This window comes from Barbus barbus (genome assembly GCF_936440315.1).
Source record: "Barbus barbus genome assembly, chromosome: 46".
NCBI classification, from domain to species: domain Eukaryota; kingdom Metazoa; phylum Chordata; class Actinopteri; order Cypriniformes; family Cyprinidae; genus Barbus; species Barbus barbus.
The window spans coordinates 24,615,767-24,642,814 of NC_136724.1; the positions used below are offsets into that span (position 1 = coordinate 24,615,767).

Genomic DNA, 27,048 nt, shown 5'->3' on the forward strand with positions numbered 1-27,048 from the left:
GTCTTGACTGTCACTTTTGATCAATTGAATGCATCCTTGATAAAAAGAAGTTACGTTTCTTAAAAAAACAAAACAAAGAAAAACAAACGATCTTATTGACCCCAAACTTTTGATCCACAGTATAAATAAACGAAACAGCAAGTGACAAGATTCCATGCTTTACAGTGATTTTACCCTGATTAAGAGGTGAAAAATATAAAAAATGTGTTTTAAACAGTTCTTCGGTGCATTTTTATCATATTAACATCCAGTCAGTGAGTTACATTAATTCAGCGAGTGATTCTTTAAGAGTCGTTAGTTTGAGTCTACATTTTTTTTCTCATCACATATAATTAAGATACAAACTAAACCCAGATAAAAATATAATTTATGCTGCCATGGAAATGAAGATAGCAGTGCAGGAAAATCCTGATGCTGATATTTTAATGATGTGAATCATGAATATTCATGAATGGTGTGTATATTAATAAGTGTGTGTGTGATTCAGATGATGCTGGGCTCTGCTCCAGCTCTGCTGCGTGTCGTGTCTCAGAGTGACCTACAGGGGACGCTGGAGGGCGTTTATTACAGCGATCAGGAGATGCTGCTGGACGCGTCTCACCTGCACAGTCTGTCTGTCCTCACCGCGCCGTATTACTGGAGACTCCCGCACAAATACCACGGTAACCAGGTATAGACCCACACAAATACCACAGTAAACACCACACAAATACCACACACATACCACAGTAAACACCACACAAATACCACGGTAACCAGGTATAGACCCACACACATACCACAGTAAACACCTTACAAATACCACGGTAACCAGGTATAGACCCACACAAATACCACAGTAAACACCACACAAATACCACGGTAACCAGGTATAGACCCACACACATACCACAGTAAACACCACACAAATACCACGGTAACCAGGTATAGACCCACACAAATACCACGGTAACCAGGTATAGACCCACACAAATACCACAGTAAACACCACACAAATACCACAGTAAACACCACACAAATACCACAGTAAACACCACACAAATACCACAGTAACAAGACACAAACACCACACAAATACCACGGTAAACATCACAGAAATACCACAGTAACAAGACACAAACACCACACAAATACCACGGTAAACATCACAGAAATACCACAGTAACAAGACACAAACACCACACAAATACCACGGTAAACATCACAGAAATACCACAGTAAACACCACACAAATACCACAGTAACAAGACACAAACACCACACAAATACCACGGTAAACATCACAGAAATACCACAGTAACAAGACACAAACACCACACAAATACCACGGTAAACATCACAGAAATACCACAGTAAACACCACACAAATACCACAGTAACAAGACACAAACACCACACAAATACCACGGTAAACATCACAGAAATACCACAGTAACAAGACACAAACACCACACAAATACCACGGTAAACATCACAGAAATACCACAGTAACAAGACACAAATACCACACAAATACCACGGTAAACATCACAGAAATACCACAGTAAACACCACACAAATACCACAGTAACAAGTACAAACCCACAAAAAACACCATGGTAAACACCACAGAAATAACCCAGTAACAAGGTATCTATGAAGTCTATAAAATATCCTTTCTCTGTAAATGTGCATAAAGTTTTTTTTTTATTCAATTGTTTTGTCATCTTTGTATTGTGAGAGATTGTTTATTTATTTTTCATGTTTATATTAGTTTTTTTATTTATATATTTTTATGTATTTATATTGATATATTTTAATTTGTAACTTATGTATTTATGTATTTCTATTAATAGTTTAAGTAGATTTTTAATGTGTTTATGCATGTATTTGTTGCACTCAGAAGTTTGATTAGTGTGTTTCTGTTGTTTGTCTGGCAGCTGCTGTCTTATGGAGGAAGACTCTCCTACACGCTGGCCTTCTTCGCTCTGGACGGCGTGGGTCTGGCCAATCACGAGCCTCAGGTGCTGATGAGGGGCGGTCACCTGCGCAAGCTGGTGATCTACACCGAGCTTCCCGCCCCGGAGAACGGCGTCCGCACCGGACACGAGGTTCCTCTGACCGAGGTCAGTCCGCTTCTGCATCGCTGTGTTTGTGCTGCAATCCCGGCGCTCTCTGACCGTGTTCTCGTCTTTGTCTGCAGCACAAGTGGAAGTATTTCAACTCGGTGTCTGATGAAGCCGTGAGTCACACCGACTTCATGTCAGTGCTGAGTAACGTGGAGTACATCATCATCAAAGCATCATACGGCTCAGGACTGCAGCAGAGCAGGTCATTCCTCCATCATTCACTTCCACTCAACATCCGTAATGTGACCCTGGAGCACAAAACCAGTCATACGGGTCAATTTTGTGAAATTGAGATTTATGCATCATATAAAGCTGAATAAATCATCTTTCCATTGATGTATGGTTTGTTATGATAGGACAATATTTGTCTGAGATACAACTATTTGAAAATCTGGAATCTGAGGGAGCAAAAAAATCTAAATATTGAGAAAATCTCCTTTAAAGTTGTTCAAATGAAGTTCTTAGCAATGCATATTACTAATCAAAAATGAAGTTTTGATATATTTACGGTAGGAAATGTACTAAATATCTTCATGGAACATGATCTTAATATCCTAATGATTTTTGTCATAAAAGAGAAATGTATAATTTTGATCCATACAATGTATTGTTGGCTATTGCTACAAATATACCTGTGCTACTCATGACTGCTTCTGTGCTCCAGGGACACATATTTCTTTTATATTATTAGTAAGACAAACATGTTTGTTTTTAGAATAACCTCTATATAAAAATATACAATACAATTATAATAAATAGTAATAAAAATGGGAAAATTGTAATTCTTTGGATTATCATGTAAATGCCATAGTGATCAGTATGCTAATATGAATAAATAATAATAAAAATAACAAAATCATTCTAAGTAACATTAATAATAATAAATTGAATTCCTTGGACTGTGTAACTATCACAGTGATTATTTTTAATCTGAATAAATATAATAATAATATAATACAAAATATAAAATGTAATAATAAATAATAAAGATTGTAATAATAATAAAACATGGAATTCCTTGGATTATCATGTAAATACCATAGTGAAAAATATGTAAATATGAACAAGTATAAATAATAATAATGCATTTATCAAAATAATAATGTTATATAAATATACATTTAATATTAATAATAAATAAATATTATATATTTATATATAAATATTATATTAATAATATCAAATTAATAATAACGCCTCGGATTGTCATGTAAATGCCATAGTGATGAATATGTAAATCGGAATAAATAATAATAAAAATATAATTCCAAAATAATAATAGTGATAAAAATAATAAATGAAATTGATTGGAGTATCATATAAATACCATTGTGATTTATATTTAAATATGACCGAAAAATAAGAGTAATATAATAATAATAATAATAATAATAATAATTCTAAATGTGATGGTGATGAATATGTAAATATGATTATAATTCAGAACACATTCAGCTTCCATAATGTGACGTATTTCAAAGACAGGCTCGTGAACCGTGTGTTATGATATTATTGATTAATAGGTGGAGCAAGTTATTACATCTAGATGAAAGGGAATGTAGATAAACGTGTTCCTTCAGAATAACATCACTGATGAATCACTCACAATTAGACATGCATTGAGAGAGTTAACAGAGTCCGTGCTGATGTGATGATTTCATGTCTCTGTAGGATCTCTAATATCTCGATGGAGACGGCGCTGGAGGCGGATGAGGTTCCTCAGGGTGGAGACGTGGCGAGGCTGGTGGAGAGCTGTGAGTGTCCGCTGGGATACGCTGGACTCTCCTGTCAGGTCAGAGAAATCATCCACTGTTACAGACGAACCTGAAGCCTTCATGTACTGTGCCACGTAATGAATTTAGAAATATATCTGATAGTTCCTCTCCTTTATCCAGACTTAGAAACTCTGAGAAATGCCTTGATAAACTAGAACAGAAAATAAATCAAATATCATATATAAATAATGTACAATTAATCATTTATAATATAATACAATATAATGTAACATTTCTAATATTTCCTTCCATTTATCAAAATGTTGAAAGTCTGATAAATTCTGAAAAATAAACTGAAATATAATATATAAATAATATACAATTAATATTTAATAATATAATACAATATAATGTACCATTTCTAATGTCCTGCCATTTATTCAAATATAGAGAGAGACTTGATAAATAATAAAAAATATACAAGTAATATAGAATTATTACTTAATAATATAATACAATATAGTGTATAATTTCTAATATTTTCTGTCATTTGTCAAAATTTAGAAATTTCCTGACCAATACTGAAAATACATATATAAATAATATAAAATTAATCATATAATACAGTATCATGTAAAATATGAATAAAATGACTGGGTTTATAAAAATGCTTAATTGAGACACTTTCTCATAGGCATCACTTCCGGTTGAGTTCTGTTGTTTATGCAGTGTTTTGATGAATCGTCTGATGTTTTTACCCATCATGCTCTGTGTTCCAGGAGTGTGCTCCGGGATATTACCGTCAGGCCGTGTCTGAGCTCAATATGAAGGGCAGAAAGCGTCCGCTCATTCGGCCCTGCGTTCCCTGCCAGTGCAACAACCACAGCCTGTCATGTGACCTGGACACGGGCGAATGTCTGGTGAGAAATACATCCAAATAACTGATAATGAACTCAGAAGCAGCTGCTTGAGATGCTGATATCATTGTGTTCAGGGATGCCAGCACAACACCGCAGGAGAGCACTGCCACGTCTGCGCCGCAGGGCATTATGGGAAGGTGCAGGGCTCCGTCAGTGACTGCTCGCTGTGCGCCTGTCCACTGCGGGGTCAGAGGTGAGGTCACATGACACTGCCGTGGTCACATGGTCACCTGTAGCAGTTCTGGAAATTAACCAATAGAAACAGGTCTGGAAATCAGCCAATCAGAATTAGGAATAACAGAATGCCGATGAAATGAAATTGAGTTGTGGTTCATGTTAGAGCTGCACAACAATATTTAGTTCTTCTGCTATTTTAAGATATGAAAAAATGCAGGGATTTTCACCAAACGACTTGAATAGATTTATTATGAAGTAATTAATAATTAGAGAATGAGTAGGATGGCTTTATGCAGAATAAAAAAAACAACAACTTTATTCTGATAACGTTTTTGAGTGCAAATAATAATATTAACTATAATTAAATAAAAATATTGAGGAAAAAAATAGTGTAATTTTATTTAAAACATAAAAATAAACGTAAACTAAAATTAAACATTTAAAAAAACTTGTTTTAATTCAGTTAGTTGCCAAGTAAACATTTCTCATTTTATTTAGTTTAAACTTGATATACAAAAATAAATTGATCTAATATTTAAACAAAAAATAATTTCAAACTATTTAGACATATTAAAAAATTACAAAAAAATAAATTCAGACTATTAATAAAATCTATAATACTATCTCACTGATAGTAGATTATTTTAATAAAATAATCTTATTTTATAGTACAACTGCAAATTTACAATACTTATTTTTACATCTCAATTTTTTCATTTTCAAATATTAAACCATTAAGCTTTTATTTTGGCAGCTTGACAATTGAACGCGTATATATGTATGTGGGTATAATTTTATATATATATATATATATATATATATATATATATATATATATATATATATATATATAATATAGAAAATATAGAAATCTTAAAAAATAAAGTATTTATTTAAATATATTAAGTCATATTGCTATTTTGATTTTATTTCGGTATCTGTGTGTCTATAGTTTCAGCTCGACGTGTGTGTTAGAGGGCGTCGGTGATTTCCACTGCGATCGCTGTGAGGAGGGATACGAGGGTCGTTACTGTGAGAGGTGAGGTCTCACACACACACTCACACACGCACACACACACTCACTCACTCACTCATGTTTGTTTTTGTGAAAAGTGGGTTCATCCCATAGGCGTAATGGTTTTTATACTGAACAAAGTGTATGTGCTATTACCCTACACCTAAACTTAGCCCTCACAGGAGACTTTGTGCATTTCTACTTTCCCAAAAAAAAACTCACTCTGTATGATTTATAAGCTTTTTGAAAAGTGGGGACATGGGTCAATGTCCTGAAAAGTCACCTTCACCTTGTAATACCTGCCATACCTGTCATTATACACATTTATGTCCTCATTTGTCACAAAAAATTAGCGCACACACACACACACACACACACACACACTCACTAACACACACACACACACACACTCACTCACTCACTCACTCACACACACACACACACACACACTCGTACACTAACACTCTCTCCCGTGTCCCTCAGGTGTTCGGTGGGTTTCTATGGTAACCCGTCTGAGGCAGGTGGGCGGTGCCAGGTGTGCAGGTGCAGCAGTGCGGGGTCAGTGCACAGCGTCTGTGACGGACGCACCGGGAGCTGCGAGTGTAAGCCCGGGGTCAGAGGTCATCTGTGTGACCAGTGCGAGGAGAGACACATACTGGTCAGCGAGCAGTGTGTGTGTGAGTAACAGAGCTCTATACACTACTGACTGATTCAAAACAGAAACGGGAAATAACAAAATTCGTTGATTCAAGATTCAGATTATAGCGTCATTATTCAGATTAATAAATGCAGGATTAATAGGCTATAATAGTAAATAATCAATGCTAAAATAATTACTTCATTTATTTATTTATTTTTAATCAAACAGTAATGCACCTTAAACCAGTGTTCTTATTGTGAACTAAAACTATTACAAATCAGCTGAAATAAAATATAAATATTAGGCGGGAAAACTTAAACTTAAAAATAGAAAATAGAAAAAACTTTTAATATTGATAAATATTATATAGCGCTTTACAGATTGTTTCAAAGCTGCTTCACAGTAATAGACAGGAAGATAGTGTTAATGTTATAAAATTAATCAGTTATACAACATTCAATTTCAGCTGTAAAACAGCTCTACACAAGACAGTGTCGTTATTCAGATTAATAAATACAGATCATGCTAAATAATACTAAAATAACACTGCCTAAACAGATTTAACTTTTACTTTAAAATTATTTTAGTTCATTTCATTGATTTCAAAGTGTAATACACCTAAAACTAAAACTAAACAAAAGTATTGAATTATTTTCATTATTTGAAACAAAGCCAAAATAAAATATAAATATTAAATGGAAAAACACAAACCTAAAAATGAAATCTGAAAATCTGAAAAAATAAAAATAAAAGCTAATTATAAATATTTTAAAATATCAAAAATATATAAATAAAATTCATAGTATTATAAATACTATAAAGCACTTTACAGATTGATTCAAAGCAGCTTCACGGAGATAAACAGGAAAATAACAAGAGTTCAGAAGTAAAAGCCTCTTGGTGTCTAAATGTTCTTCTAAACTGAGCAGTTTTCTTGGCTCTTATGTGTAGTTTCAGTAATTTCACTTTAATGACAATGAATAGGTTCTTTTAATTGCCATTAAAGTGAAATAACATAAATACAGGAGCCTGAGGAAAAATGCTCATTTTAGAAGAAAATGTCCGACAGCACTTTGAGGCTTTTGCATCTGAACTCTTCAGTTGTTAATGTTGTAAAGCAGCTCCACAGAAGACAGTAGAGTCATTATTCAGATGAATTCAGTTCAGTAAAATCAGTGTCATCATCTGGTGTCCTGCAGCGTGTGATGACGACTGCACCGGAGCGCTGCTGGACGATCTGGACGCTTTAGACGGGTCCATCGTGTCTCTGAACCTGTTGGGGGTCGTTCTCGCTCCCTACAGCCAGCTGGAGACCCTCGAGAACCAGACCAGAGCGGTCAAGGTCAGTCACAGGGTTAATTTAATCACGAAATTACTCTTGTTTTGCATTAAGTACAGTTACTAATAATATTACATGTTTATTTCATGTTTATGCAGATTTGACAGTAAAGCACTAAGCTTGAGTTGGGATGCATACAAAATTTACTTTTATTAACAACAGTAACGTGCAAAATCAAATTATTATATAGAAAATGTATATATTCCACTCTTATTAAATGCACCATTATTCTTCTATAGCAGTATATGGAACTGACCAACTTCAGTGATTATGTGAGATTTAGTCACACATTTGTTTTTCCAAGGCACTTTGTGACTTTTCTTTCTTCATGCACAAAAAAAGTGCACAATTCTGACAAAATCAAAAAAAAATTGCTGATTTGATATTTTATAATAGTGATTTTATCATTTCAAAATATAGAGAAAAAGTACAAATTAATGACTAATAAGCCAATAAGTGCTCCTCTGTTGCCGTCTCCTGGTTGTAATTGTGATTAGATGTGTTTTTTTTTTTTTTTTACATAAGTATTTGTTTACCAGAAAGTATATTTTGGTCATCCCATTAAAAATAACATTCAAATCGGATCATTTTAGAGCTTTAAAGTGCTGGAAACAGTTGTGTGAAATGCTTGAAAGTCATTGAAAAGTGCTTTCTCACAAAAGGCTGTACAAACCCTGAAATGAATAATGTAATGTATTCCACTATTTCTAACACCACACCATGGTTGTAGTTAGCATTAATACTTATGGTCTTCTGATGTATGTCAGTGCTGTTTATAACACAGACTTTTAAGCAGAATTTGAATGCTTCTCACTGGATCTCGCAGCACATCCACGAACAACGTGGTGATCGCGCCAGTGCAACCGCTCACAAAAATGTCGCACCGGCAGAAAAAATGGTCACAAATGGGACCTTTTGTTCGCAGTCTGGAGCCCTGCATGTGTAAGGAACTGTATGTGTATGAATAATTCATAAGTAAATGAGCATGTTTGATTGGCAGAGTTTGAGGTCGTGGGAGCAGAGCACAGATTATCAGCTGAGCGCAGGAGAGGAACATCTGAGCAACCTGACCAATCACATCACTGACCTACAGCAGCAGGTACAGCTCCTGTCCATCATCACTGTATCCATGACAACCGGTGACTGATGCTGGGACTCAGTGTGTGTGTGTGTTCCTTCACCTGTAGGTCCAGAGTGTGTTTGATGGCAGTGAAGATGTGCTGTTGACCTCAGAGGAGAGATTTGCTCAGAGCAAACAGCTGCTGGACCTCATCAGCAACATTCATTCTGCCATCCACAGTAACAAACACTTTATTTTGCTTGCTTTATTGTTTTAATTTATTTTAATTAATTAATATTTACTCATTATTAATTAATATATTATTTTTATTTATGCATCAAAGAGTAATGGCTCTAAAGCAAGTGTTGATATCGTTAACTAAAACCAAAACTCTTAAAAATCATTTTCATTAAATGAAGTAAAGCTTAAATAAAATAAAATAAAAATATTAGATGGAAGACTTAAAACGTATTTTATTTCAGTTAGTTGTCAAGGTAACATAAATAAAAATGACAAAAGCCAAACAAAATTACTAAAACTTAAACTAAAACTGAAAATCTAAAAATAAAAGCTAATTCAAATTATTAATGAATACTTTAGTAGTATATAAATATTACTAAAATAGCACGGCATAAACAGATTTATTTTATTTTTTATGTTATTAACACTTGTCTCAAAGGGAAATGCACCTAAAACAGTGTTATTATCATTAGCTACAACTAAATAAAAACATTTATTATTATTTTTTTATTAATTGAAATAAATTTGAAATAAAATAAATATTAGATGGAAAAACGTCAACTTAAAAGTGTGAAATACAAAAAAACTTAAACTGAACATATAAAAATAAAAGCTAATTCAAAATATTAATAAGTAATATAATAGTATATAAATAATACTAGAGCATAACAGATTATAATGAATAAAACTAATTATAATACCTAAAACAGATTCAATCAGTCTAAATAAAAGATGTAGTCTGTTTTAGATGCATTACACTTGAGTCAGTAACAAATATAATTTGATAAACGCATGATCTGATTGCTGTTCTGTGATTGGCTCAGGCCTGATGGAGCAGCTGCGTTCAGTGAACGTGACGGTAAACGAGGGTCTGGATGAGATGAACAGCACGTTCCTGCTGCAGGAGATGAGCGTCTCGCTGGAGAAGATCAGAGCCTTCAATCTGACGCTCTGCAGCTCATCGGCGGAGGACGAGCTCAGGTATCAAACTCTCCTCTGCTTTACGTCTGCGCAGATACACGTGTGTCCCAGCCAGTGTGTAATGTAGTGCATGTGTGTATATATTAGGGGTGAGCGATATATTTTTTTTAGATATATTTAGACACCATATTGCCTGTTTTTGCTCCATTTCACCAACAAAAAATAATTCCAAACAGTGTTTTTGTGTCTCTGAGCAACTTGAGGTGTTTTGTTCCTGAATGAATCAACCATTTAAACTGATTCGGTTCAGTGGCAATGACTCACTTGTTAACAGTGACTTGCTGCTACCTTCTGGCGATTTTAATTTCACATTCAAAGTATCTCTTTATTTTAAAATAATTTCAAATATCATTATTAAATGTTTTATGTTTAAAATATCAAAACATTATGCATTTGAAACTACAGGTTAAAGCACTCCATGACCCTCTGAGCTGAATTAAATAGTGTGTAAATGCATCTAAATGCCACTTCAGATGCAACTTCAAAGATTCATTTTGTAATTGGTAACAGCCTAAATGTCTTATTATTCTAACTGACTGATTAAATGTAGCAATTTGACTGCACACTTTTGAAAAAGGTTTTATTAAAGGTAAAATTGCCCATAAAAGGTCTAAATCAATTTAAACTTATATGAAAAGATTAATTTCTGATGTGAACTGACCACACAGAATATGAAGAATATCAAAAACTGCAGCTGTCCACGGTAGTCAGATACCAGCACAATAACACTCTCGGCAAAATATTGTCTAATTATATAAACCTTGCTACATGTACTGTGTTAGGCTAACTGAGACTTGTCATAACACTTGCATATTATTGCTCTATTGTTGGTTTTGATTGCTTCTATTGTCATCGTTTGCAAGTTACTTTGGGTAAAAGCGTCTGCTAAATGATTAAATGCAAGTGTGTGTGTGTGTGCAGCTCTGCAGTGTCTGTGCTGGAGAAGGTTCAGGATGAGATGTCAAAACCCTACAGTCACAACCACTTCAGACAGGAGAACATCTCCACAACCCTCAGCAGATACAACCAGCGGCTCCTGCAGGTCCAGGAGGCCCTAAACACAACCAAGAGCCACAACAACCACAGCCACCACCTGCTCCGTGACATCCAGACCAACCTACAGACGCTCACTGTGAGTCACGGCTTCAGCACAGAGGATTCACTTCATCAACAATACAGGAAAACTGTGAAATATTATTCTAATGTCAAACAGCTGGTTTCTGTGTGAATATGTGTTAAACTGTAATTTATTTCTGTGATCTGCAGCTGTATTTTCAGCATCATTATCATCTTCAGTGTCACATGATCTTCAGAAATCATTATAATATGAAACATTTCTGATTATTATCAATGTTGAACACAGTTGTGCTGCTCACTGAAGACTGGAGTAATGATGCTGAAAATACAGCTGCAGATCACAGAAATACATTACAGTTTAACACATATTCACATAGAAAACAGCTGTTTTATATAAAAATAATATTTCTCATTTTTACTGTATTTTGGATCAGATAAATGCAGCCTTGATGAGTAGAAGAGACTCTTTCAGAAACATTAATATTTGTAATTATTTTCCAGGTCTCCAGGAACAAGGTCAGCAGTCTGAACCAGGAAGTAGAAACGCAGGTACAGGAAGCTCAAGACCTGCTGACCGATGCTCTCAATATCGCTGAAGACATTGGCAATGGCACGGCTGTAAGTGACCTTTCTACATCACTGAACTCCGTTTAGACATAAATGACACAGTGTCTGTAATTAACACTGCAAAAAAAGGCTCATCTTACTTGGTATTTTTGTCTTGTTTCTATTCAAAATATCTAAAGATTCTTAAATTAGGATGCATTTACTAGATAAGCAAAATAACATAAGATATTAAATCTTAATTAAGTAAGATAAGTAAGATCAGCTTTTTTGCCGTGTTAAGATGCATTTGCTTGTGGTTCCAGACTCTGGATGAGACGAGGAATGATCTGGAAGGATGGAGTCCGGCTCTCAGGAAGCACGTGGACACTTTAGTGATGGATTTGACCAAAAGAGACGCCCTGCAGCTGGTGTACAGTGCCGAGGATCACGCGAAAGCTCTCAGCAAACAGGCACAAGCTCTTAACAGGTACGTGACCCTCAGAATATCTCACCAAACAGATCACAAATACCTGATTATGAGACTGAATATGTTTGTTGTGGTTCAGTTCTCTGTCTGAGGTCAGACCTGCAGCAGCAAACGCCACCAGCGCCACTCAAACCAACACCAACATCAGAGAAAACACACAGCTGGCTGAAGATCTGGCCCACGCCGCCAATCAGAGCGCGAGCTCCGCCCTCAATCAGGTACGTCAACCAATCACAGCTTCAGGATACTGTTAAATCACAAGCTAATAATTCAATCAAATGTAACTGTAAAATAAACAAATAGGGGTACAGTATAACTTCGATTTAATTATAGTATATAGTCTGCTACACTGTGTTTATTTACAAGCCTGCATCTGATAACAGTGTGTTTTCAGAGTGGCTCGATTCACAGTAAATGCTACTTCTATATATATATTTGTCAAATATTTTTTATTTATTTATTAAAATATTTTGTGTGTGTATATATATATATATATATATATATATATATATATATATATATATATATATATATATATATATATATATATATATATATATATATATATATATATATATATATATGTATATGTATTGTGACGAGTCGGCTGCCTCCCCCCTGTCCATCATCACCACCCCGTCCCTTATTCGCCGCCCTTCACCAGGCTCCCGACGGGAGTGGGTGTGTGAGAGAGAGGAGGGGCGCTGAAACAGCCAGGGCTGGCGGCGTGTGATGAGGCGCACCTGACGTGAATGGAGCCTCATCACCGCCGCCGTTTAAACTCCGAGCGCGCCTCTCCTCGGGAGACCGGTCTCTTCCCCGTGCATGCACGCTGGTGTCCTCGTGGGTCCAGGAAAGGGAGCGTAGAGGGAACTACCTGCCGCCGTCAGAGACGCGAGCGGCCGGACCCGCAGTCCGGCCGACACTGCACCCGCGATACGGCCGTCGGGCGAGGACGCCGGGCCGTGGAATCCCGTCGAGCACCCGGGGATCAAGGAGTTGGACGAAGCCGCCACAGAAGCCGCCGTCACTCGCGCCCCGGGACCTCCAGACGGGAGCGCGTGCGGCCGCCGGACTCCGCCCCTTACCTGGACCCTTCCCTCCTGAACACTGCCCTCCTTCACGAGCCCCGCAGCACAACGAGGACACCAGATCCCTGTTTATTTTGGACACTTTTCCCCCTTTGGACACTTTATTTTAATATTGTTTAATAAAAACCTCTCCGAGGCTTGACGCCGCGCCCACTGTGTCTGTCGTTGGCTCCTCCCGCCACAGTATATATATATATATATATATATATATATATAATAAAATAGTGAAATTATTATATTAAATAATTAAACTGCCGTTCAAAAGTTTGAGATCAGTAATTTTAATTTTATTTTTTTTAAGAATTTAAAGAAATCGATACTTTTATTCATCAAGGATGTGCTAAATTGATGAAGTGTCAGTAAAGATTTTTATTTTGAATAAATGCCGTTCTTTTTAACATTTTATTCATCGCAGAATCCTGAAAGAATCCTTTTTTTTTTTTTTTTTTTTTTAAAGCAGCACAAAACTTTCTAACATTGATAATAAATAAGCATATTGATAAAAGAATGATTTCTGAAGATCATGTGACTGAAGACTGGAGTAATGATGCTGAAAATACAGCTGCAGATCACAGAAATAAATTACAGTTTAACACATATTCACATAGAAAACTGTAATAATATTTCTCAGTATTACTGTTTTTCTTTATTTTTGATCAAATAAATGCAGCCTTGATAAGCAAAAGATACTTTTTTTTTTTTTTTTTACATAATCTTGCTGATTCCAAACCTTTTTTTTTTTAACAATAGAAAATAATAAAAAACAAAAATTAATCACTTACTAAAAAAAGATTAGATATTTTATCTGTTTACTTGCATGTCGTGTGACAATTTGTTGCTAAATAATTGAAAAATGAACATAAAATCATGGGGGACTTCAAGAAAATGTTTCACATCTAAGGGTGACAAAAAAAAATGCTACACATCATCAGATATTCAGAAATCAGGATGATATCAAAGCCCAGTGTTTAGTGATGCTGATGTGTGTTTTGTGTAAGACGTCAGAGTCCGAGCGCTCGCTGACTGAGCAGGGGACGACGGTGCTTCAGAGGAGCTCTGAGATTCTGGACACCAGCGGATCTCTGAAGAACCACACAGAAGGTGAACACGCCACTCAAACCTGAAATCATTCATACAGAGAATAATCAGATAATCATATTCCTGTCTGTGTGTTTCAGGGCTGGTGTTTAACGTCAGTGAAGTGACCAGCAGGTTGAGTCTGGTTAGAGCGAACGTTCATAACTTCACACAGATGCTCCCAGAAGCCCTGAACATCCTGAGGAGCCTCCCTAACGGTACGTTAACCCTCGAGCGTCCTCTGGGACAACATTTGTCCTTTTCATTTTATTTTATTTATAATTTTGTCTCTGTAAATGCAGACAGCATAAATGTTGCAAAAACTGGAAAAAAAAATTGAATTTGAATATTTCACCCTCATTGTCTTTCATAAATACTTTATTTTGCACTAGTTACAAAAAATAGTGCAATATTTAGTTACAGTACCATTTAGACATTAAATTATGCATTCTTTAGTAATAGCCTTTCATTCTCTTAGCAGTGCCTAGAAAACTATATATTTATTATATTATATATTAGTGCTGTCAAATGATTAATCGCATCCAAAATAAGTTATTGTTTACATAATATACGTGTGTGTGCTGTGTATATTTATTATGTAGACTGTATATGAAAACACACGTGTGTGTGTGTGTGTGTATATATATATATATATAAGTTTTATTTTTTTACCATTTTGGCACAATTGTATTTAATTATTTTTAAATCAGACAGCACAAAAAATAATGATGCATCATAATTAATGATGTTTCTAATCACTGACATATCTTATACTATTAATCCAAAAACGTGCTTAGCATTTAATATGCAGAAAATAATAGATTTATTTGTTTTTTGACTACAGTGGCATTATGTTAGCAAACTGGCATTTCAGGTTAAAATCCTGGAAATCAATGAATTTTTGGTAGTTATGATCAGGGCTGATGTTTGTAAAAAGAAGAAAAAAATCAAGTCAAAGCAGAAAATATATTAATAAATGATATTTTTGAGCGTTTTCTGACAGATGTTTTTGTCCTCTCAAGTACCTCTGAGTAAGTTTTTTCTAAATTGATGCACAGCGGCTAAATGAATCTGCCGGTCTGTAATATCAGATGATTGTGTGTTTCTCAGGCAGCAGAGCTGAGGTCCTCGAGGCCAAGCTGCAGGCGGAAGCAGCGAATGCATCTTTACAGGAAGCTCTGGAGCGTCTGGAGGACTATCGTGTGAAGCTGGACGCGTCGTCTTCTGCTGTCGCCTCGGCCAATCACAGCATCAGGAGCACCGTCCAGCTGGTCAGAGACTCGGAGGAGACCGGTGAGGGATTTCTCTAAACTCTCTTCATATGAGAAGAGTAAAAACACGGCTAATATACAGCTAAAAACACATCTTCCATCTTAATTTGACCCTCTAACTCTAGCACTCTCTGTTCTAATTCTGTTTTATCTATTTGTTTTTTGTTTGTTTTTTTAAAAAGGTCTCTAACACTAGCTTTCTCTATTGTTTTTCTATTCCATCTACTTACTTACTTTTTATTATATGTGTGTGTGTAAATACACAGTCAAACCAAAAAGTATTCAGACAGCAGATATCATTTTTGATATTGTGGGTGCAGGACACTATAGTTCATTTATGTAAGTGTGGATAGAAAAATAAAGTAAACTGTGACACATTATACCCAAACATCCTTCATACAGTGAACTACAGGATCAAAAATGATTCAGACACTTTGACCTGATCATGTTTTGCTGAAGTGTTTTTCTTTAATTGCTAATGTGATGTTTTTCCACCACAGACTGAACTAAATGAAGCATTGCTTGGTGATTGGTTGAGCTAAATTGGTTTTATCTAATTGTCTTAAATTTAACATCTGACCGCTATTCAACCAAATTCATTACATACCTTTCTATCAAAGTTATCTGACTTTATCAAGATCAATTTGATCTGGCACAGTTTAACTGAGTTGTTCTCATATTTTATTATTCGGAACAATGATAACTGGGTTTCTGCTATTTGGATTAAGCGTTGCCCTAAATTATCAGAAAATTAAGGAGACGGGACTGGCTATCCAAAACCTCTCACGGCTGCCCGTCATGATGGAGTCTGTGGGCAGAGCGGTCGCCTCGGAGACTGAGGCGATTAACCGCAATATGGATTTGATCACGGCTAAGCTCTCGGATTTGGAAAGGAAAATTGGACAAGCAGATCAGAATGGACAATGAGAATAGCTGTGAAACTGGAAGACAGCTGTTCGCACTAAGACAAAACAATCTTATCTCTTTCCGGCTTCCCACAACAGAACGGCTTGGCAAGGCCGCTCTGGTATCAACTCTCCGGTGAATACTGCAGGGAGACGCTCTTTCTTCCATTCCCTCCTCCCAAAAACACCTTGTTATTGTCGGGCACTTGTGCTCTGTCCAAGGTCGTTTCCATGGCAATTGCTATGTCGCATCACAACCTGCGAACTGAGTCGACTGGTTTGGAGTGCTGGCGAAACGGATTTCAAGGCATACGAACTCACACGAACTTACTCATACACCTCCCTAACCCCATCCCACGTGTTCGTCGCTTCATCCTGTCAGGCGTTAACGGGTCCGTGGGTTTGCGCTGTAATGGCTGCTGGCCGGATGGCTGTTTCGTCTGAACTAGGATTACTATGCAAGTTATGTTCCTGTGTTGACTGTGCTTTATGCTGAGGTTTTTTGTCTGTTCTCTCACTGCACTCTCGTCCAAGAACGTAGTGTGAGGACACTTTTTTTTCTCCTCTCTTTCCTCATGTTATGCTGTATTTCTTCTTCTCTATTGCATTTCGTTGCCTTGTACCTACATGTGCAATGACAATAAATTGAATCCAATCCAATTTTATTACCATTTTCTAAACTATAGTGAATAAACTGTGATATAATGTGAGAAATGTTGAAGCTGTCTGAATACATTTAGCTTTGACTGTATGTGTATATGTGTATATGTATATGTGTATATATATATGTATATGTATGTATGTATGTGTATATGTATATAAATGTGTATATGTATATATATATATATATGTGTATATATAAACCTTGCTACATGTATTGTGTTAGGCTAACCTAGACTTGCATGTTATTGCACTTTTGTTGGTTTTGATTGCTTCTATTGTCCTCATTTGTAAGTCGCGTTGGATAAAAGCATCTGCTAAATGTAAATGAGTAATGAGTAAATGCCCGTCTCGCCCCTCAGCCAGCGCGGCCAGATCCAGACTGAGCGAGGCTCACCTGAAGACCGAGCGTCTGTTCGAGCGTCTGAAGCCGCTGCAGATGCTGGGAGAGAATCTGAGCAGAAACCTGTCGGAGATCAAGGAGCTGATCAATCAGGCTCGCAAGCAGGCGGCGTCGGTGAGGCTCGCGTCACGTGACTCTCAGAATAACACTGTAGGGCTGTCAGAAAAAAATTGTATTTCAAATATTCTTTGAATTTAAAATAAAAATCCACATTCGAATGCAAAAACGTTGCATATGTGTGCGTCAGGCAGCTTTATCAGAGGCGCTCGAGATGTGATGACGATGTGAGTGTCCTTGCATTTTAATGTTTTTCATAGCTAATCCAGTTGAACCCACTAGTTCTTAGTTCCATCTCATGTTTTTAAATAGAAAAGTACCCTTTGTGTTTCGTTTTCAGTCCTTTACATGACGCTGTTTTGTTTCTAATTGTTTACACAACTGAATTAATTCTATATGGTTTTTAAACATTATGCACTTTTTTTTTAAAGATAGTCGTGTTATTTTATTGCTTCAATAAACGTGCAGTAATAATATTTTGCTCGATGCGCCCTCTTGTGGCCTCAGGAGAGAAGCCAATTATGCCTTTTAAATTAGAATATAATTCAAATATTAATAATGTTTAAGTGCAAAAGTCCAATCAGCCGTTTGGACAGCCCTATAGCACAGCATTATAAAGCGGCCGCTCACGCTCTGATCTCTGCAGATTAAAGTGGCTGTTTCTGCGGACCGGGATTGTGTGCGAGCGTACAGACCAGAGATAACGTCCAGTAACTTCAACACGCTCACGCTGACCATGAAGACCAGCGAACCGGACAACCTGCTCTTCTATATGGGCAGCGGCGCCAGCGTACGTCAAATCAGATTACTTGACATTTTAGTAGTGTTTATATACTATTTTAGCTTTTATTAATTGGATTACCTTTTTATTTTTTTTATTAAGTTTTCATAAATTTTTTTATTTTTTTAAGTAAAGTTTTAGTAATTTTGTTATGTGCTTTTTACATTTTTATTACTTGTTGGGTTTTTTATATTTCTATATAGTTTTTATAAATTTTTGTTGTTGTTGTTATTTCCACTTTATTTCAGTGATTAGTTTAAGTATTATTTATATATTGTTATATAGTATTATTATAGTTTTTATTAATATTTTGAGTTATCTTTTATTTTTATATTTTCAGTTTACATTTTAATTTTAGTTTAGATTTTAGTCATTTTGTGGTGTGCTTTTGTCATTTTTATTAGTTTTTTTGTAATTGTTTTTTTTGTAATCTTACCATTTATGTTTAATTTATATTTATTTTTATTTTAGCTTTAGTTTTTATTTATTTCCAGTTAATAATTTTAGGGATTCAACTTATTGCAGTTGGTTTCAGTCATTGAAACTGAGAAAAAAATTTTTTTTATGTATGCAGTATGATTGTATGTATATTTCAATGTGTAAAGTCTCAGTTTATATAAATAAGTGTTTATATCCACATTAGGAGGATTTTATGGCTCTGGAGATGCGTCATGGGAAGGTGTCCTTCTTGTGGGACACTGGCTCTGGACACACCAGACTGGAGTATCCCGACGTTCAGATCAACAACGACAAGTGGCACAGGATCAACGCGACGCGGTTCGTAACTCAGCGCTGATGGGACGTTTGGGTTCTTCTCTTTGAATGACAGACTCTGAAGTCCGGTTCTCCTGTGATTGTGCCGCAGGTTCGGGAGACACGGGACCCTCACCGTCCAGCAGACGGACTCCGAGCCGCTGCCTACAGTGAAGACCACAGCGTCCGGCTCCTCCACCGTGATGGACATCAGCAGATCCACCTGGGTGTTCGTCGGGGGCCTCGGCGCTCAGGTGAAGGTGAGATGAAGATCCGGCTGCAGTTCCTAAGGGTTCTTCTGTGTTTAGCCCTGTTTACATCCCTTGTGTTTTTCCCAGAAACCCCCAGCGGTGAGAATGACCCACTTCAGAGGCTGCATGAGCGAAGCATCGCTCAACGAGAACAACATCGGCTTGTGGAACTATGCTGAGAGACAGGGAGAGTGCGGCGGATGCTTCATGAGGTGAAACACACCACTCACCCACCCTAGCAACCATCCAGTGCAGCCTGGCAACAGTATAGAGACATAAAGATACCATAGCAGCTGCCTGCCCACGCCCTAGAAACCATCTATTATGCTTTACAGACACTGAAAACACTATAGAAACTGCCTAGTAACACCCTAGCAACCACCCAGAACAACCTACTAACCACATAGCAATGTCCTAGCAACCATCTAAGACAACTAGCACCAGTAGCAACCACTGAAAACATCATAGCAACTTTCTAGTGACACCATAGCAACAACCCAAACCACCCTAGCAACTATATAGCAACGTTCTAGTAACTATGACACCTTGGAGCTGTCTAGAAACTACTGAAAACACTTTAGCAATATCCTAGCAACATCCTAGAAAATGCATAGCAATGCCCTAGCAACCATTCATGAGACTTAGCAGCTGCATAGTAACCACCCAAAACATCCTAGCAACCACTGAAAACACCAGAACAACTGCCTGGGAAGCACAAATTAAACACCCTAACCACTGCCTAGTGACAAACTAGCAACCCACAGAAGACCCTAGAAACTGTTTGACACCTAGCAACCACTTAGCAATGCCCTAGCAACCATCTGTGACACTTAGAAACCACTGAAAACACCCTAGCAACCACTCAGCAATGCCCTAGCAACCGTCTTTAATACCTGTCGACCACTGAAAACACCATAACAACTGCTTAGGTCCCACATCAGCTTAGCAACCACCCAATGCACCCTAACAACCACTTAGCAATGCCCTAGCAACCATCTGTGACACCTAGAAACCACTGACAACACCATAACAACTGCCTAGGTCCCACAACACCCTAGCAACCACCCAATGCACCCTAGCAACCACTTAGCAATGCCCTAGCAACCCATCTATGACACCTAGCAACCACCTGCACTCCAGCCCTGTTTCCAGCTAGTCTTCAGATGTGTTTTTGATGAGCGGTAAATGGAAACAGTCATGCTCTTTCGTGTTTCTCGTCCATCAGTCCGCGCACTGAAGACACATCGTTCCACTTCGATGGCAGTGGTTTCTCTGTGGTGGAGAAGTCTCTGCGCTCCATGTCCACCAGCGTCATCATGTTCTTCAAGACTCTGTCTCCGAATGGCCTGCTGCTGTATCTGGCCTCCAACGGCACCGTACGTTCACTTCTCACCTCCTTACGCTCCTCAGCGTCTCACTCATTTACATTTAGTCATTTAGCAGACGCTTTTATCCAGAGCGACTTACAAATGAGGACAATAGAAGCAATCAAAATAAGTGCTAGGACAAGTCTCGGTTAGCCCAACGCAGTACACGTTGCAAGCTTTTTTTTATTTTTTATAATTATGTAATAAATAAAAAGAAAACAATAGATGGAATAGAAAACAAACAGAATACAAAAAGAATAGAGAAAGCTAGTGTTAGAGGCATTTTTTAAAAAAACAAGCAGTTAGAAAATACAGTTTTTTAAATTATATAATAAGTAAAAAGAAAACAAATAGATAGAATAGAGAAAGCTAGTGTTAAAAAAGAAAATAATCAGTCTCTCTTTTCATCTGTGTTTGTAGAGAGACTTCCTGTCCATCGAGCTGGTGGAAGGGAAGGTTCACCTGACCTTTGAACTGGGCTCTGGAGCGCTGACCTTGACCTCCAGCAGAACATACAGCACCGGCAGCTGGTACAGGATCGCTCTGCAGAGGAACAAGCGCCGAGGTGCCGCTCTGATCTCAGATCTATTACATCTTATAGGTTTCTCATGAGGTTTAAGCTCACAGGAAGTGATGCGTGTTGTGTCCGCAGGTCATTTATCGGTGATGGCTGCTGATAACCCCTCCGAGCGAGAGGTCATAGAAGCGGAGTCTCCGGGTTCGGCCTCTGACCTCAATCGCTCTGACCTCGACCCCATCTACATCGGTGGATTACCGGCCTCTCGACCAATCAGGTGAGGGCAAACTCTCTGAGGACGTGCTGCGGTTACATTATTTTGGTACATGCAGCTTCATTGTGGATGTTTGCAGGAGGCAGGTTGTGGCTCGCTCTTTCATCGGCTGTATGAAGAATGTGGAAATCGCTCGAACGAACTTCGACCTGCTCAGAGAGTCTTATGGAGTGAAGAAAGGCTGCGTCCTCAAGGTACAGCATCACATGAAAATCTAAGAATTCAGTCGTCATAATGTACAATTAAAAGAAAATGAATGAAGGGGTAAAAATGTAAAATTAAAATCATTTAATAATAAAAATAAAACTATAAATAAAAATGTACAATTAAAATAAACAAATAATTTAGAAATAAAAAGAATCAAACCACTTGCTAAAATGAATGAAAGAGTAGAAATATAGTGCTGTTAAAAGATTAAATCGCATCCAAAATAAAAGTTTTTGTTTACATAATATGAGTGTGTACTGTATTTATTGTGTGTATATAAATACAAACACATGCATGTGTATATATTTCAGAAAAAAATATTTTTATATATTAAATATATTTATAATATAAATTATATGAATATAAATAGGCGTGTAAATACATGTAAATATTTTCAATATATACTGTATGTGTGTATTTATATTTACATAATAAATATACACAGAACACACATATATTATGTAAACAAAAACTTTTATTTTAGATGCAATTAATCGTTTGACAGCACAATAAAAATATAAAATTACAATAAATCATTTTAAAAGTAAAACACTTAAAAATAAAACACTTACTGAAAATTAATGAATAAAATTTAGTTTTTTTGGAATTTGTGTATTTAATGGATTCTTGTGTCTGTTGAACTGCAAAACAAACAAATCTGAAGGTGAGTTTGTCTTCAGCTGTAATTAATTCATTAAATTAATCAGTTCACTCATTAAATCACAATTATTGTTAACAGTACTAAAATGTACATGAAAAGTATTTTTTTATTGCCTTTCATTTTTGTTATTGTGCTATAACACAAAGGACTCTGAAATAGTAAGTTAAACAAAAAATTAAATATTTCTAATATATTTCGTATTATCACAATAATAATTTTATATTAAATTATATAATATCTAAAATGGTTAAATATTAAAATATTATCAATATAACAATATTACTATAATAATTTTATATTAAAATATATATCTAAAACTCAAAAATATTATCAATATAACTTATTGCTATAATAATTTTATATTGAAATATGTATTATTTTTTGATAGATTATTACTAAAGATTATTTTAATTTTATATTCTTTGACCCTTATAATACAAAAACAAACATAGAAATGTAAAGTTGTGTGATGATCATCTCCAGGAGAATTATTAATTATAATTGAAGGAGTATTTCTTCTCTTGAAGTTTCTGATTTGGAGGATGTTTTTCTGTGTTTGCAGCCGATCCGCAGCGTGTCGGTGTTCGGCGGAGGTTTTCTGGAGATGCCCGCCGTGCTCTTGGCTCCTCAGACAGAGATCATGAGCAGCTTCTCCAGCAGACGCGAGCGAGGCGTGATCCTGGCGGGTTTCAGCAGGAGCTCGGGACGACACACGCAGCAGGTCTGTTCAGTCTTCACAGCATCATCTGGGGTCTGTGTGAGTGAGAGTGTGTGTCTGCATGCGTGTGTGTGTGTGTGTGTGTGTGTGTGTGTCGCTCATGTGCTTCATCTGCTGCTCTGCTCTCAGTCGTTCCTCCTGGTGAAGCTTGTGTCCGGATCGCTGGAGGTTCATGTGGGCGTGGCCGAAGGCGGAGCCGTGCACAAAGCCGTCGTCAAATCACAGAACGGCTCCTTCAGTGATGGACAGGAGCATTCGCTCATACTGCAGAGGAACAAAAGGTACAGAGCAATATTACACAACCTTCATACTAAACATACAGGCTGAAATGTAAGATTTGCATATAAAATTCCCTTTCATTTGGATTACACTGTATTAACATAAACTTAATGTGATTCATATTTAACAGTCATACATCAATGAAACAGGTCAGATTTCTGTAATGGTGTTAATAAACTGTGTTTTACATAAACAATAGCCAGCTTTGTATATTTATCATCTATAAATCCAGTTTGTTTGTTTTTTAATTTCATGGATATTAACTGAATATTGCTTGTTTCACAGCTAGCCATATACTTCTTAACTGAATAAATAAGTATTATTTTAGAATCATTGATAAACTCTTTTAGTTTTTATTAATATTTTAAATGAGATTTAGAAATTCATTTGTACATGTTGCATTTTAATTTTAATTTTAATGTTTTTTTTATTTCGGTTAACGTTTACTTTATTTCAAGTAATGATTGTTTTTTAATTTATTTATCGTTTTAGTTAACTATAATAGCCCTGGTTTAAAAAAACCGTATGCTGATTTTAAGCAATTTGAATGAATGCATTCTGAAAATATGATTATTTAAATAAAATCAAATAGATGCATATAGTTACTAATAAACTATGCCATGATTTTTTTTATGACGACTTACAAATGTGCATCGCATTAAGTTGATTAATTTATGTTAAAACTGTTATCCAAACAGATGGAAATTTTACATGCAATTCAAATGCATAAATCTAAATATGTTTTGAGTGTATTGGGATGTGGTTTTAGTAGCGTTTGCTACAGAAAGCTGCTGATGGGTTGAGCGCAGTCGGTCTGATTTCTGTCTGCGTGTTTTTCCTTCAGGTCCATCGCAGTGTTTGTGGACGAGCTGAGCCAGGCGACGCTGAAGCTGGGATCATCTGCAGATAAAGCTCTGGCTCTGGAGCGGCTCTTCATCGGCGGCGTTCCTCCAGGAGAGACCGGATCCAGCGACTCCTCCTTCTACGGCTGCATCAGGAACACGGCGGTGGACGGCATGTGAGTGACACACTCTCACACTCACACACATACACACACTCTGTTCATTCAAACACATCTACGACTTAAAGGTGCCATAGAATTGACAACTGTATTTACCTTGGCATAGTTGAACAATAAGAGTTCTGTTCATGGAAATGACATACAGTGAGCCTCAAACACCATTGTTTCCTCGTCCTCATGTAAATCTCATGTGTGTAAAAGACCACTGAAAAAGAGGCGAATGCCAACATAACACCGACTGTGAGGTTACAGTCAGGATCATTAATGTTTACGCCCCCAACATTTGCATAACGTATACCAGCCCATGTTCTAGGCCAGCCGAATCATCGATGCAGTGTTGCCAGATATTGCTATTAAAACAAGCAAAAATAAAAATAAACCAAAATTATTTCCAATTTTTTGCAATTAAGATAAGATAAAGATATCGCTGACCCTAAACTGCAACGTCCTACTTTATTAACTTTCTAAAGTGTCAAAAAAATTAGAAAAGACAAGTCCAAAAATGCGTATAACAGCTGGATCTGGCAACACAGAGGCTGCGTTCGTTCCCTCACACACAACTCTGTCTCAAGCGTCTCGCAGCGATCATGTTCAGACCACGGACGCTAAACAGTCTTGCAAAATCTCTCAAAAATCTGTATCTTTGTCTGATACTGGTTCAAACATATAAGGTTGGATGCCTAATCTCTCCATCGTTCACGCCGGACAGTAGAGATCTGTTTGCTGTGTGAGCTACTGAAAAGAGCCGCGCTGTGAAACAGCCAATCAGAGCAGAGCTCAACATTATTATTCATGACCCTTACAAATAAGCCAATAACAGACCATTTCATTCTAGGGACAAACCCTAGGGTTGTAAATGCACATGTAAAACCGTTTTTAGAGAATTTTTGCTCTTAACTAAGCCACATACCTTCTATGTAGATATCAGAGAACAATTTAAAATATTCTATCAATGCATTCTATGGCACCTTTAACATACAGATGTGTGAGAATGTCCCTTACAGGAAGTACTGCAACGGTACAGTGACGTCATCAACAGGTAAAACGTTGCTCTATAAATATATATACCATGGTACTGATTAATATATTCATTTGGAAACCATATTGCTGCCAAGGTAAATGTCCAAAGCAAAAACATATTTCTGTAGTGTATTTTATTACTTAAGGTATATGTCAAAAGTGTTTAAGTGATATTGAACTAAAATGAATTAACATTTAAACTAAACTGAGCAAAATAATGCAATGTTATTTTGTTATTTTTGCAATGTTATTTATTTTATCGTTGATATGCTATTTTAGTTTTTGAATTTTATGTTTGTATTTTCAGTTTTCACTTTAATTTTAGTTATAGTAATTTTGGTTTCTGTTTTTGTCATTTTATTATAATTTTTTTAAATATTACTATTTATTTATTTGTCTAGTCTTTATTACTTTTTATTTTAGTCTTAGTTTATTTAGTTTTAGTTATTGTAGTACTTAAACTTAATGAAAACGATATTGCCTTGACAACTTGCTGAAATGACGTTAATTCTTATATTTATTTCAGTTCATGTTTACTTTTATTTCAAGTAGCAAAAATGCTTTTGGGCTTTTAGTTTTAATTATAACATTATAAACCTGTAATAATGACTCTATTGTCTTCTGTGGAGCTGCTGTACAGTTGAAATTGAGTTTTTCATAATTGATGAATTTTGCAACAGTATCACTGTTATTTTCCTGTTTATGCTTCTTTAAAACAATCTGTATTGCATGAAGTGCTATATAAATATAAAAAGTTAAGTACAGTATTATGAAATATAATCAGCTGCAGGTTGAATGATGTGGAGGTGCAATGTGTGTTTCAGACTGTTGGATCTGTCCGCTGCTCTGCGCTATGAGAACGTAGACATGGACAGCTGTTTGCTGGAGGAGAGACCCAAACGTGTGGTTCTGCCTGATGAGCTGGAGGCAGAGCCGACCTCTGACCCCTCCACGCGACCCCTGTCACCCCCAGAGGAGCTGAGCACGCTCACACACGGCAGCAGCAGCGTGAGTCAAACACACACACACACACACACACACACACACACGTTTACTTAGCTATCTAAATGGGGACATCCCATAGGCGTAATGGTTTTTATACTGTACAAACTGTGTGTGCTATTGGCCTTCACCAATACTTAGCCCTCACGGGTGACTGTGCATTTTTACAATTTCAAAAAAACTTTGTTTATTTTTAAACCCGTTTTACAAATGAGGACGTCCCCAAAGGGAGGTTTTTGGAGATTTTGTCAGGTTTGTCCCCAAAACATGGTTAAGTAGGTACACTCACACTCACTCACTCACTCACTCACTCACTCACTCACTCACTCACTCACACACACACACACACACACACACACACACACACACACACACACACACACACACACACACACACACACACACACACACACACACACTCACACACA

General features: G+C 36.6%; 1 protein-coding gene across 1 annotated transcript in view; it reads left to right on the plus strand.

Moving 5' to 3' along the window:
* LOC306864627 (laminin subunit alpha-1-like) overlaps positions 1-27,048 on the plus strand; it is a 74,870-nt gene that overhangs the window by 40,574 nt on the left and 7,248 nt on the right. Inside the window, exons 25-56 of the mRNA XM_079408748.1 lie at positions 488-670; positions 1,920-2,105; positions 2,183-2,310; positions 3,780-3,900; positions 4,603-4,743; positions 4,818-4,936; positions 5,873-5,959; positions 6,419-6,612; positions 7,775-7,917; positions 8,915-9,013; positions 9,102-9,213; positions 10,039-10,195; positions 11,117-11,327; positions 11,774-11,890; positions 12,142-12,305; positions 12,385-12,523; positions 14,395-14,497; positions 14,575-14,691; positions 15,584-15,766; positions 17,672-17,826; positions 18,416-18,559; positions 19,194-19,327; positions 19,416-19,563; positions 19,642-19,766; positions 20,780-20,930; positions 21,342-21,486; positions 21,574-21,715; positions 21,792-21,906; positions 23,143-23,301; positions 23,428-23,579; positions 24,422-24,595; positions 26,443-26,626. Coding sequence (XP_079264874.1) covers positions 488-670; positions 1,920-2,105; positions 2,183-2,310; positions 3,780-3,900; positions 4,603-4,743; positions 4,818-4,936; positions 5,873-5,959; positions 6,419-6,612; positions 7,775-7,917; positions 8,915-9,013; positions 9,102-9,213; positions 10,039-10,195; positions 11,117-11,327; positions 11,774-11,890; positions 12,142-12,305; positions 12,385-12,523; positions 14,395-14,497; positions 14,575-14,691; positions 15,584-15,766; positions 17,672-17,826; positions 18,416-18,559; positions 19,194-19,327; positions 19,416-19,563; positions 19,642-19,766; positions 20,780-20,930; positions 21,342-21,486; positions 21,574-21,715; positions 21,792-21,906; positions 23,143-23,301; positions 23,428-23,579; positions 24,422-24,595; positions 26,443-26,626 — 4,632 coding nt within the window. The remainder of the gene's footprint in view (positions 1-487; positions 671-1,919; positions 2,106-2,182; positions 2,311-3,779; positions 3,901-4,602; positions 4,744-4,817; positions 4,937-5,872; positions 5,960-6,418; positions 6,613-7,774; positions 7,918-8,914; positions 9,014-9,101; positions 9,214-10,038; positions 10,196-11,116; positions 11,328-11,773; positions 11,891-12,141; positions 12,306-12,384; positions 12,524-14,394; positions 14,498-14,574; positions 14,692-15,583; positions 15,767-17,671; positions 17,827-18,415; positions 18,560-19,193; positions 19,328-19,415; positions 19,564-19,641; positions 19,767-20,779; positions 20,931-21,341; positions 21,487-21,573; positions 21,716-21,791; positions 21,907-23,142; positions 23,302-23,427; positions 23,580-24,421; positions 24,596-26,442; positions 26,627-27,048) is intronic.